This window comes from Hyperoodon ampullatus (assembly GCF_949752795.1).
Source record: "Hyperoodon ampullatus genome assembly, chromosome: 4".
NCBI lineage: Eukaryota > Metazoa > Chordata > Mammalia > Artiodactyla > Ziphiidae > Hyperoodon > Hyperoodon ampullatus.
Window position 1 is genome coordinate 58,894,706 of NC_136917.1, and position 14,562 is coordinate 58,909,267.

Consider the following 14,562-nt stretch of genomic DNA (forward strand, 5'->3'; position numbering starts at 1 on the left):
GCCATTTTTGCGAACAGGCAAGAAGTAACAAAATATTTTGAGTCACCAAAGTTTAATGGACCTTTTCATTAAATCAATTCATACCAGACCTAAAACTTGAAGTTTGGTATTGGACAAAAACTAAATTCCATGATATACTTAGTGTATCCAACAAATTTGAAAAAGGAAAACATCAACTAAATTCCCTAACTTTTATGAGTTTGTGGTTCTGTCTAAAATGAAAATTAATCTATGAACGTAAATTTAGCATTTGAAATTAATTTATTTTGACATGGATTAAAGATTAAAATATTCCTTGTATACTTAAATTATTGATGCATTAATTCAAAAGATTTTTGTATTATAAGGAATACATACATATATTTAGCTAGGAATTATTCTTAAAGATATTTTTCAAAGTACTCTGTAAATTCAAATAATATAAGAAGTCTCTTCTCTTACTTATCTGAGACAAAAATATTGAGATCCAAACACAGAAAAGGGATTGACTGGTAATACTTTTAAAAAGATTAAAAACAAAATTGCTAATGACTTATATGATATAGTTTGCTCAAAAATCAACACTCACTTAAAAATGCATTTAAAAGGGATAGATAATGAAAAGAAAATGACCCTTCCAAATGTTACTGTGAAGAAAAAACCCTGTAACAGTAACCATCAAATCAGTTTCATGGCAGCAACATGTTCCAGTTAAGTACAGCACATCAGGAAAAATGGATGGTCAGATTACAGATCAAGCTAGTGGACTGCTATAATGTTGACCTTAAGTCAACTGCACTGTATTTTGGGGGGAAAAAAAACAGTGCGAATGATTAGCATTGAAAACGTTGAAAGAGAAAAGACAATATATTTAAAAGGATATTTTGAAAAAGTTCCCATTTTGCCAGATGTGATAATTAAAGCAAAGGAGAATTAGATTTTTTTTTCCTCAAATGACTATACCAGAAGTCTAAGCCTAAGTCAGAAAAAGAACATGCTTATGAGGAACACAGAGCAGGATACTGCAGTAGTTGATTTTCCCAAGTCTCTAAAGGGATAGATGCAATATGGGATAATAAAAAGTGAGTTCTGAAGTATGTTTAAGAAAGTTGTGGAAAAGGAGAAAAAAAATGATGAAAAAATTTCAGTTATAGCATGAGAGTTTGTGTTAAAGGGAAATTAAAAAAGGAAGAATGAACTAATCTAAAATATGAAATATACTGAAACACCAGGGCTCTACATTAACTCTTTCCCTGTAGCCACAGATAAGGAAAAAAAGAGAATTGTTCAAGAATACATCTTTACTACATACGAATCAGTAATTAAGACAGATGGAGAGCTGATTATCTAGCATCCTAAATGGCAGAGCACATTGACTGCAAAAAAATAAAAAAAATAAAAAAAAAATAAAAAATACTTAAAACAATTCAACAAAGCAGACAAAAAACCTGCTTAAATATACGACTAAGAAGAACATATTGATGCCAAAAACCAACAAGATAATCCCAGTGGATGACAGCTTTGTGGCCAGAAGTAATCTAGGCAGATTGTATTAATGTAAAGCCCTGGTTTAAAATGCTCAAAAACAATTACCTTCGAAATAAAGTAAGTGTTCTCAAAAGTATAAAAATTCTTGATCAACTCAATGTCACCAGACTACAGAATTAGAGTAAAAGATATAGGTAAATACAGAATAGGCACTACAACGTAAAAGAAATTAGAAGTATCTGTTGCATTAACTCACCTTATTAGAATGAACTGGCAAATCACATATAGAGCACAGATGGGGATAACCCTTCGGTAAGAGTCCATGGAAGTCTTCAATATTGCTACTTGGAGGAGCGCCCCTCTTTTTCTCAAAGAGAGATCTCTCTTGTAAGGGGCCAGGACCACGTCCCATTCTCTCATACTCACTGTCAAATTTATGATAGTTATGCGAGGTCTCACCAAAAAAAGAATCATCCCTACACCTTTCTCCATCTCTTAATCTGTCATCTTCATAATCCATTCTGTCATAATAACCAGATTCTTGAGAACGACTTCCATGGTCATAATCAAGCACTGGGTTGAGACTAGGACCACGATCATCAAAACTATCTCTTCTAAAGTGCCTTTTTTCTTCCCAATCGTCCCTAGGTACTCTGTATGGTGGCTCCCGTGTAGCAGATCTGCCATCTCTACCATAACTCAGTGTAGGGCCTTCTTCAGTTCTCCTCCTTTTAAGCTGTAGAAGGATTTGGGGCAAGTTCTCAGGAGTAATCTTGTCCTCTGGATAACGACTCAGTTCATCTAAGTCTCTAGCAGACAGACCAAAGCTGGCCAAAATGTTACTGGCCTGGTCTGCATCTCCACGGTGTTGAGAAGACAAAGGGAGCGGACCTCTACTTCCAATGTTAAATATAGACTGCAAATTATGGGAAGAAGTACTAGCAGAAGACAGTGCACTATGAGCTCCTTGTTGATTCAATGAAGAACTCATTCCAAGATTCATTAAACTAGCAAGGCGTGCAGTACCCTGGTTCATCCTTCCAAGAGATGCTGGCATACTTAAAGACTGGGTAGCAGCAGCAAGAAGGCCTATTCCTGCTGCAGACAGGTCACGCCCATGACCCTGCGAGTCCCTACCGAGAGATGACTGCTGGAATGACTTGGACATTGTAGAACTATCTCTTGTCTAGTTTACAGATTTAAAAAAAAAAAAATTTAGAAGATGGCCAAAAAGAAAGCTCAAACTAGAAAACTAGGTTAACTTTGCTTCAAAAAATGGTAACGCCAAGAAAAAGGATCAATAAGGACTGTAGAATCTTCTTCAAGCTGAGAACCAGCAGACAACTCTGTAGAAAAATAAGCAATTTTAGTCATAAATCCCTTTAAGTAGATGCCGTTTTTTTAGAAAAAAAACTTATGCATCATGTTGATTAAAAAAAAACATTTAAGATCTCAAACTTACAAGGAATTACATAACTTAAACAGATTTCAGATGTATGCAGAGCCTGCATATAGATATTTAAAAAGTAGTCTTTCATGCTAAAGTTTAACTATTAAAGGGAATTTCATACTGAATTTAAAAACATTTCAATTGAAGGGTTAGATGTCTGAATACATCAAAATTTCAATAAAAATATAGATGGGTCTCTTCTTTTAGAAGAATAAAAATACACCCTATAGTATGATGCTTAAGTTCCAGAAGACTAAAAACAAAAAATCAAGGTCAGCAAGTCAAAGATGAATCAGTTGTATTCTGTTTTAGAAAATGAGACCTATTAACACTATCAGAAAGAACCAAGTAAAATCACAAGTAAACGAAGCTTAGGTGTCAAGTACCTAGTATAAGATCTAAGATCAAACACAACAGTTGAGACCTTTATGCAGCAAAATCAAATTGAGGTAAAGACAGATGTGAAGAAAAATAAGTGACTTCCTACAGTTTAAGGATTTCTGCACAAATGTAAGCCAAATAATTAACTGCCTTCTTACTGTCCATCCTATATCAGGCAGTTGCTTATTTCAGCTCTAATCTTAAAAGGTAAGGAGAACTAAATACGCTCAGTACAGAAATAGGAGACCTCCCAAGAAAAAACCCAGGTACAGGAAGTATAGGTGATTTAAAGAAGTGAAACTCCCCAAGGTAGCAGCCATCGACATTCACTTAATGCTCAGGGCCACAGCACCCCCAGAGCTCAAAACAGGTGAAAATGAAAATGAGATCTTGCTTACACAGATTTCTGTAAACATAGATTCTTTCACAAGAATAGCCCAATCACCTGGAAAATTTAAATTCTGAATGCGACCCTCCAAGATATGTTTCCTCCAAGACGTGAAAATAATGAAATTATTTTCATTTTCTTTCTTAAATTGTTATTTTACCTCAGAAATTGTTACATAAGAATTTGGAAAGCATTTGTGTGAGCTCATAAAGTATCAGTTAAATGATATACACAATAAATGTCCTTGATGAAACAATTTTATAATCACAATTACATACAGAGGTTGATAAGTCTTAAATTGTTTGCTACATAATTCTACTAGGAGGCATTGCTCAGTTAACTTTTATACATTTCATCACCCATACCCCTAAGTACTGTTAGTTTAAAATATTAAACTTTAATAATGTAAAAACCAGGCAATATTCAATAGTTACAAGTCTATTATGGGACCAATTCCACCAATGACAGATTAAAGTAAGGAAACACTGGATGAAAACAGTGGTAGAAGAAGTATAAAAAAAAGTTGGAGGCAAGACTTCAGATTTTACAAAAAGATGTAACAAAGTTAAAAAGACATAGAAATGCTATCAGAGGTGACTGGAAGTACAGAAGATGTTTTTGCACACCAAGAAAGACGAATTTGAGAAAAGACACTAAAGAAACTAGTTCTAGATGAGATCCATTATGTAAACTACTTAGGCCTTAAGATTAATAAAGACAAGACTAAGTGTACATCATTGGATGAAGGTTTCTTTGATATGACTTTTAAATGCCATACAGAATGCCGGTTGAAATACTGTGTAAACATTGGTAGGACCCTCTAAGTTTTCACATATACTTTGTTTAAAAAAAAAAAATCAATACCATTAAGAGGGTTTTTCAAAATCAAAATTTCAAAGTATCGAGGTTACTATTAATTGCAGCTTTGCCCTTCATTTGAGAGCCAAAGCTTTGTATTATTGAAAAGCCAGTCTTTTGAAAGAACTATTCTTTCCCTTAGGGAAATTATACTGCGGCATTATAATCGTATGTAAATTTTTTAATTGATCATATTTGAAGGGAAGTAAATGACTGTTGCATTACAGAATTATTTTTCTTTGTAGCATATATGAAAATGGTGGATCTGCAAAAAGGAAAGGTTAAGAGAAGTAAAGGTAAAAGGTGATAACCTTAAGACAAACAGAAAATGGATGTCAAAAAAACTAAGAAAAAGGGCAAGACAAACCATGTAAATCCCATGACAACTTGTAATTCTTAAGAATAACGATATTTTTGTGACTCAGAGTTTCAACTTAAAATGCTGTTTCAACTTAAAATGCAGTCCCACACAAAGACATGAGAGTAGCATTACTGAAAAAGAACTTAAGTCAGACTTCTGATTGAAACAAAGTTCTTAAAAATCTTTTATTAGAACAAAGAAATTAAGAGAAATCAGACAGGACAGCACTGGTGCAAGAACATTTACAAAAAGTTCCTTTAGATCTTTGGTCAATGGTGAACATAAGACGAATAAGTCACTTTAAAAGGCTCCTTTAAGCAAGACCTACTGCCTATGAAAGTTAGCACAATACTGAGAGGTTTACTAAGTTACCAAGATTTTAAAAAAAGATTAGCTTCTTTTACTGTATTTTTCCCCATCATTATAAAGTTGCCTTTTCATAGAGATTAATAAAGCTTGAAAATAATTCCTTTGAGATAACTAATCTAGAATGTAATATCAAAATCCAATTTACCCATTTAAATTCTTTATATAATAAATTCTAAATGCCCATTAATGCAAAATATTTCACTTCTGAAAGAGAAAGTACCTCCACCCCACTCCCAACCAGAAAACATCAGAAAAAGAACGACTAATTAGGCTTGCTTTACAAATGCCATTTAACTACAATCTGATATTCAAATTCTCAATGAACAGATTTAAAGCTCATTTTAATACACAATTCTAAATTATTAACCTGGAACTTAAATCTAGTTCGTGATATAAGTGCTACTAAAGATGTTAGCTTCACCTTCAACAGATGAACAAGTATCTCTATATATGGTTAAGAAATAAGTTTAGGTTAATAATATTCAACCTCCACATTCCATGAATACTATCTGATACTCTTTTTTTTTTTTTTTTTTTTTTTGCGGTACACGGGCCTCCCACTGTTGTGGCCTCTCCCGTTGCGGAGCACAGGCTCCGGATGCGCAGGCTCAGCGGCCATGGCTCACGGGCCCAGCCGCTCCGCGGCACGTGGGATCCTCCTGGACCGGGGCACGAACCCGTGTCCCCTGCATTGGCAGGCGGACTCTCAACCACTGCGCCACCAGGGAAGCCCTATCTGATACTCTTTATTGGATTTATTTTCTTCAACAATTAAAAGAAATGGAAAACTATAATATTTCAGAAAACAAATGAAAGCTTAACACATCCAGAAAGTTCGTAGAGAAAACAAATAGTTGTTCCATATTTTGATTTCCTATGTAAAATAAAAATTACCTATTAGTCCTATTACATATTCATTCTTTCAAAGGGTTATTTAGCAGGAAGTGAAATGACCATAAGCAGACTTTAGTTCTTTAAAAGACATTATAGAAAAACATCTTCAGCTTCTAAATTTAAAAATGCTATGTTTTGGGCTTCCCTGGTGGCGCAATGGTTGGGAGTCTGCCTGCCGATGCAGGGGACACGGTCCGGGAGGATCCCACATGACGCGGAGCGGCTGGGCCCGTGAGCCATGGCCACTGGGCCTGCACGTCCGGAGCCTGTGCTCTGCAGCGGGAGAGACCGCAGTGGTGAGAGGCCCGCGTACCGCAAAAAATAAATAAATAAAAAATAAAAAAATGCTATGTTTTAAAGGTATCTAACACCATCATATGGATTCTTAACTATGTTTTCAGTTGTGTGAAATAATCACTTCTTAAAAACAACTAATTTTAAGATGGTATAATCATAAAGGCTTGTAGAGATGCTCAGGAAAAAAATATCCACTTATAATAACCCTTTAATCTCACATAAAAATTTAACACACAACAGCTAAAAAACAATAGTTTCTTACGGTATTTCCCCCATCTGAATTAAAAACACAAAAGGGTGTAAGAAATTTTCAGATTTTCCACGTTCTATCAAGGTCAAACACCCTTGTGATTTAACTTATTCATGCGAAAATATGCCAAATACACGTAGCAACCAACAATACCAATACAGTAAAAATGTCCTAACCATTTCACCAACAGATGGCAGGGATAGTTCACTATTAGTAATTTAAAGCATTGACTACTCTGGTCAGAACTTTTAAAGCAAGCAACTGACTCATTTCCAATTAAAATACAGGATTAGGTTAATTACTCCTTAAAGTTTCTCATTTATTAAATTTATAATGGCTTTATAATAACTTATCAACATAGTTTCCATTTTACAGTGTTAAGTAAATTTTCATTTTCACATTAGCTTATGTCACTATATGCTTTCCCAATATATGTTTATAACCTGTATTTCATTTAAGGGTTTCATTTTTTTAAAAGATTGTTATCTGAGGAACTATTCAATTTTATATATTGAGCTTGAGCCACTTTAAAAACTTATATTTTAGTCTGTGTTCTTCAGTGACATAATCTCATCTCAGTATGGCATGCCTCTAAGTGACTTACAAGGTTTTTTTTTTAAAAAAAAACAAACTACTAATTAATTTAAATAGTAAACCCCCTAGGAAATACTGTTCCAGATTATTTTTTTAATTGAAGTATAGTTGATTTACAATACTATATTAGTTTCAGGTGTACAACATAGTGATTCAGTATTTTTGCATATTATACTCCACTGTAAGTTATTACAAGATAACAGCTATTATTCCTTTTGTTATACCGTATAGCCTTGTTGTTTATCCAGCTCTATTAATTTGTTTTGTATAAAGCAATATGTACCTCATCACACAAGATAAAACCATATAATGTGTCGTGCCCAGGAAGGCTGAAAAACAAGTATTATTTTTAAATGCTTTAAGACTGTTGGTGTTAATCCAATCACAGACCTGGATTCAGCTTCTAGCCCACTTCTTGATCCTTAGGCTAACACAGCACCTTCATCTGCTAAAATAGAAATCTTCACGGTAATCTACAGAAGGGATTCCTATTATTCAGACTTGGAACATTTTTCTTCTTCCTAGGTTTAAATTTTTTTCCTAGTGACTTTATCAACTAGACATTAAATATTTTCAGATTAAGCAATAGAGAAAACTGATTAAGTAAATTCATACTATAGGAAAGAAAATTATTCCATTCAACTGGCAATTTTGACTCTTGATTTGACCTAAGACACTAACTTGGCTAACTCTCCTCTCTACTTAAAAGCAAAATTTGTGGTTTTTCTCAAGGCACCATTCTGCACTCTTAAAATTTTCCCCCTCCACTCACAACTTTATGATTTACTGTTCTTGGTTTCCACAAACATTTGTACAACTCTCTGATTTGATATAAGCTGAGATTTTTAGAGCCCAAATGCCTGGATTTGAATCCCAGTTCTACTACAAAATAGCTGTGTGACCTTGGGCAAATTACTTAACATCTCTGTGTTTGTTCCCTCGTATGTAAAATGGGAATAAAAATAACACCCATTTCATAAGACTTGGTACATGGTAAGCACCACAGTGATCATCTACTTTATGCAATCTGATCCTCACAACCAATGAGAAACTAGAAGTAAAAGGACTGGCCCAGAGACATAAACACCTTTCACTTTCACTGCACTATTTCATATGTCAACTATACTATCATGTCTCATCCCTTTCTATTTAAAGTCAGATTTAAAATCTGAACTCTGTTTCTGAACCAGAAATCTGCTTTAAAAGACCAGATTTAGGGCTTCCCTGGTGGCGCAGTGGTTGAGAGTCCGCCTGCCGATACAGGGGACATGGGTTCGTGCCCCGGTCCGGGAAGACCCCATATGCCGCGGAGCGGCTAGGCCCCGTGAGCCATGGCCGTTGAGCCTGAGCGCCTAGAGCCCGTGCTCCTCAACAAGAGAAGCCACGGTGAGAGAAGCCCACGCACCGCAACAAAGAGTAGCCCCCAAAAGCCCGCACACAGCAACGAAGACCCAACGCAGCCAATAAATAAATAATACACACACACACACACACACACACACACACCTCCCTACTACTTACCACATTAAGTCCACACTCAAATACAATTATTAGCTGGAATGTGTCTCTCCGTTCTCCATTTAATACTAGTAATTCTCTTAAGGCCCAGCACCACCCCCTTTATATCATACATTATACAAAGCTGTGTATATAAACACCAAAGTTTAGAAACAACGTTAATGAAACCTTAGATACCTTCTACCTACCAATTTCCAGTGATTCCTCCTCCCCTTCTGCAGTCTCTTGTTTTTAAGTCTTACCACTTAATAGACATATATCTTTTTAAACAGTGTTAATTTTGCATTTCTGAATTTTATACAAATTGGCTTAAAATGTATGTATTGCTTACTTTTTAAAACTGATTTACACATGAATTACATCTACATTTTCACTGCAATATAGATACCATTAGGGCACATACACTTATCTGTTTTGCAGATGATGAACCTTTAGACTGTTTCCAATTTCCTGTCACTACCAAGAACGCTGTTTATGAATATTTCTCGGTTTCCTGATGCTTAAGTGTAAAGTTTCCTCGTCCATTCTGCTTTCCCAGAATATCATAGCCCACAAGGAAACACAGCTAAGCATTAAAATTGTTGTTGTTCCACATCTTTTCACAGCTGGAAATTTTTTTTTTTTACTTTTTGATGTGAACCATTTTTAAAGTCTTTATTGAATTTGTTACAATACTGCTTCTGTTTTATGTTTTGGTTTTTTGGCCCCCGGGGGGGCACGTGGGATCTTAGCTCCCCCACCAGGGACTGAAGCCGCACACCCTGCATTGGAAGGCGAAGTCTTAACCACTGGACCGCCAGGGAAGTCCCAAGAATATTTTAAGTACAAAGGTTTGTATTTCTTGGCTATTACTGTTCCTTTCCCACCTACTGTGTGATTCAGGTGTTCAAACACTTGGCTTTAAACTTTCACATATGGTATAAGCTCTTCTATCAGTGACTATACCAGAGGGAGGAGATGTTTAATATCCTAGAAATTCCCACAGAGGAGAAAAAAAAAAAAAAAAACAAAACACCATACACATCACCTTTAAAGACCAGGAAGTTGTCTATTAACAATCTATGATACTACAAATCAAAGATTCTACTGAGACTCTAGTATCAACAGATTACTTTCCATATTTGCATTTACTGCTAACTGTGACAACAACTATAGGCATTTCCCCCCTCTTAGCTCTTCTTATCCAGCAGCATATCCAACAGCAAGAGCTGGGAAGACCTATCATCCCACCCCCCACCATGGGAACCCTCTGTTTTCCTACTAACGTGTTCTGACAGGTACCAACAACCACAGGCTATTGGTACTCTACAAAAGGAAGGCAGAGATTTGCTATTTTAAAAAGTTTCCAGAAAAAAACCAAGTATTTTATATCAATGAGCCTTAATCTTTGGAATACTTATTAAATTTTTAATAATTAAAAATTTTAAGTTAAGAGATTTTAAGTTAAAAAAAATTTTAATCGGGCTTCCCTGGTGGCGCAGTGGTCGAGAGTCCGCCTACCGATGCAGGGGACACAGGTTCGCGCCCCGGTCCGGGAAGATCCCACATGCCGCGGAGCGGCTGGGCCCGTGAGCCATGGCCGCTGACCCTGCGCGTCCAGAGCCTGTGCTCCGCAACGGGAGAGGCCACAACAGTGAGAGGCCCACGTACCGCAAAAAAAAAAAAAAAAAAAATTTAATTAAAAAGAATTGTACGTAAGCTTTCATTGCTACCTCATGTAAATTTTAATTTCAGCAACTCCTGAGCCTTTTTTATACAGACATTAGGGCTTGACCTACAACTGGAAAATCACATGGAGGCTGCAACACATCAAAGGTATTGCATCTATTCAGACCTGCCACAGTAATAAATTATATTCAGGTGAGGAAAGATAACACAGCATTTATCATATAACTTCTAATGTATTACAGTTTATATTTAAGCTTACAGTCAATATCATCTGCGATAAGTCAAAAACTAACGTACTTTAAAGGGTACGTATCCGAAGTCCTCTCAATCCACTGGCTTCTCTCTACTCTACCTTTATCCACTAAACAGCTTTTCTACCTATAAACTTTTTAACAAGCATGTCACAACCCTTGATCCTAATGGTCCAATGAGAAGACCCACTACATACCTAGAAATTTTAAATTAAAGCAATTTCCTGGACAGTGTTAATTAGCCCTGGAATAACCACATATATAAAAAATTGCAAAACTACACTGTCTACAACCCTTCCACCTCACCCACAATAAATTTAGTATTGTCCACCCCAAACCTTAAGTCAGTCAAGTATACTTAGAACCTGTTGTCACAGTATGGTACAATTTTAATACGATTCTAACTAAGAGAGATACATAAAAACAAAGCACAGACTTTTAATTAGAAGATCTGCTAAGAACACCACCTAACAGACCATTACCCAATTCTCTAGTTTTGATCATTTAAAAACAGCTAATGGCTGCAGTTCATATCATAATCTAATTATTAGTCCTAATAATAATTTTACATAAGAATGTCTTCAGGTTTCTCTGTACACACATAATAACAAGGGTATCTTACACAAGCGCTTCTTTCTGTCACTTTTGAACACTCTGCACTTGGTTTCAAGAAGCTGGCCCATTTCTATCTCAATTCCCCTCAAAAATACATGAGATCCTAAAAAAACAAAACATGAGATTCTGGTCTTTTCAGCAGTTCTAGCATTTTCAAAAAATGCTTCATTTTTCCTCATTACAAAAGTAAGTATAACGTCTTGTGGATATTTCAGAAAAAAAAGAAGGAAATACAAATGACCTACGATGCTAACATCCAACCCAAAATTTTGGGTATATCTCTATTTTTATGCTTATTTACATGTTCCTTGAAACAACAAAAAAATAATCAAATTTGGTATTGGTGGAGTTTTATTACACTTTCTTCCCAATGAGTACTATATTCCACTATAATTTTCCCATCACTACTCTCCTCTTAAAACACTTCTAAATAGCTGTATAGATTACCACTTGATGGCCACACTACAATTAGAAGATCTCCAAATGTTTTATCTTCTGGATTTTTAATGCTTAATAACCAACATTAACATTTATGTACACCAATCTTTGACACATTATTCCCTTATTTACAGGATAACTTCCTGTAAGTATAGTTCTTCCATTTTTAAGCCTATTTATTAAAACATGCAGAGCCTGAATCAAGTATCCAATCAAAATGCAAGCGTTCTAGAATACACTGGCATCACTGCTACTGGTTAACTACATAACAACGACTTCCTTGGGGTTTAATTCTCTCTTCTATAAAATGAGGAATTTGAACTACCTGTTATTTCTTAAATTATGTAAGATATTTTCTTTGCATTCTTCAGTTGTTAAAGTTTAAACATCATTGACTTGTAATAATACTTGGCGTTTACACGTCCCTAAAAGCATTAGTAGAATTAGTAGGTTTAAAGACTCCTTTAACATACACAATGTTTTAAGGTCAAGGGTGGTTAAATCCTTCTGAATTAATTAGCTCAAAATGCTACGTAAAAGCAACTTCACTTACACAAAGCTGAGGAGATGTGTAAAGATGATAATGTGAAAACTTCCTCTCTGGGTAAAGCATACGCTAACGTTATCAACATATAACGTGTAAAGGAAGAAATGCCAATTTAAGGCACTTTCAACACAAACGCTTCTGGCTAACGATCTCTTTTCCAAGTCTTATTTACATGACCAACCAGAAGAACCTTCATGTAGTACTTCAATCGTGTTTAATTTTAAGTTAAGTGTAAAAGTCACACAGCGTTTTTTGTAACAAAAATCTGTCCTCCCCGCCTTCTTGATTTCCACAACAATACTAACGTGAAACAATTATGTCGAGACACTCCGTAGGTGACTGAACCATTTAGCTTTTTAAAAGGAAATTTTATTTTGAGCATGTATAAAAATTGCCTAAAATATATTTTTTGCGCGCAGAGTACAGCTGTTTAAATTTGCCTGGGAGAAAACTGTTTTGTCGACTATCTAAAATTATTAAACCAAGCTCTGTTCAACACGCAGAACGCAGCATCAATGCAAAATCTCATGACTACGACCTGGGAAATCAACGACTCGCACACTATTCCAGCGCGCTTGAAAGACTAGAATTTCGGAATCGCCATAACTGTTCTAGAAATATCTGGCTGGAAAATTGTAACTGATCCAATAAGCCTATGCCACAGAATGGGGCCACAGAGCAGGATAAACACCTAGGAGATATTGCTCCGCCGTAAATGGGAAAAGTCCCTGTAGAACACAGAACATGGCACAGCGCCGGCAACGAAAAGAACAACGATGCCGCGACTACACCAGGGTGTACTCTAAACCCTTTGTTTGGAAACCGGAAGGTCCCCACACCACGCCACCCTCTCTAGAGAACCCTAGACTGAGAGTATTTTAATAAAGAGGGAAAGGAATGTGAGGTGACTCTCTAAACAACAAATCTCCTGCCTCGCAGCGCACTGAAGAAGGCTTTATCCACGACGCAATACGATAAACAAGCGTTAACGTTTCATTTTTCGGCCATTTTTACGCGATGGCGGGTGAGGGGAATTGTTTCTGAGGTCCGGCTAAAATCGCGCGCGCCTGTGTGTGGGCAGGAGACAGGGGAGTCTTAGGGGGCGCTATGAAACGATGGGCGAGGAAAGGAGCGAAGGCCGCGACACCAGGAAAAAAACGCCGCTCAAACGGCTAGGCTTTTCAGAGTCTACGAAATCCTCCATTTTGGGGCACATTTTCAGGCGCAAAAGGGAAAAAAAAGCAAATATATCTGGGGCTGGCCCTATCTTAACTATCCTCCCCAAACGGCAGGCCCCCTATGATTAGTCGGTCCCTCAGGCCTCGAGCGCTCCTCCCTTCCCCTCAGCGCTGCAGTCCGCGTGTAACGGGCTCGTCGTCCCGCCCCCGCCCACATCAAGCCCAAGATGCAGGAAGCTCGGCCGATCGGCTGCCCTCTGCGCCCCCGACTCTCCCGCCGCACCCTGGGCCCTTGACTGGCCGCGTGCCTCCCTCCGGGGCCGCTCACCTCCGCCGCCCGAGAAGGCTGGTTGCGCCGCCACTGCGCTCCTAACATGGCGGCCGCCGATCAGGCGGCTCACATACGCAGCGCGGAGGGAGGCAGAGCGGGCGAGCGGGAGCGAGCAAGAAAGGCGCGCCGCCGGCTCCCCGCGGCCCCTGTCGCCGTCGCTGCCTCCTCCCGGCGGACGCAGAGAGCCCCCAGCCACCCCACCCCGATTCTTACCCGCTTCTCGCCTACCTTAAGGAGAGGGAGAGGGAAGAGGAGAGGTACCTCTCTCGAAGCGAGCGGGACGCTGAGGCTCCCACAATCCCCCGCAGCAACGGCGCTGTAAGAGGTGGCAGCAGCGGTTGCAGCCCAAGAACAAACCCACTCTCGCGAGAGCTCGCCCCCACCCTCCTCGGTCCCTTTCTGCCCCTCCCCCTACTCAGCGCGCGCACGTCGCTCGCGCTCTCAGCGGCGGTCGTTGTTCTCTAATCTTGTAGCCCGCTTATGGCGGGAAATGGAGAGCCGTAGCTTAGGAGTTCGAGTCCCATTCCCCACAAAGGACTTTTCTCGACTCCCTCCATATTGCTTGGTGCAAAACTTAAAAAGAGTATGCGTTAGAAGCTAGTCGCAGGAATCCCTGGCCTAGACCCAATTTCTATCCTCTGGTATTATCTGATAATTTGCTGAGGGGTCGTAGTTAGGGCCGGGAAGTGGGGACAGATACCATTTTG

The 14,562-nt window shown here is 37.9% G+C and overlaps 1 protein-coding gene across 3 annotated transcripts in view; it reads right to left on the bottom strand.

The window, feature by feature from the left end:
• The window catches only part of MATR3 (matrin 3), a gene marked incomplete at its 5' end in the record, with an annotated part of 30,311 nt that extends 16,411 nt beyond the window's left edge, over positions 1-13,900 (bottom strand). For 2 of the 3 annotated variants that reach the window (XM_079702537.1, XM_079702536.1), the window contains one exon: positions 1,724-2,635. In XM_079702537.1, the coding sequence (XP_079558663.1) occupies positions 1,724-2,635 (912 nt within the window). Of the gene's footprint in view, positions 1-1,723; positions 2,636-13,852 lie in introns of those variants that run through there. The other variant, XM_079702538.1, reaches the window with a different exon arrangement.
• Between the last annotated feature and the right edge of the window lie 662 nt (positions 13,901-14,562).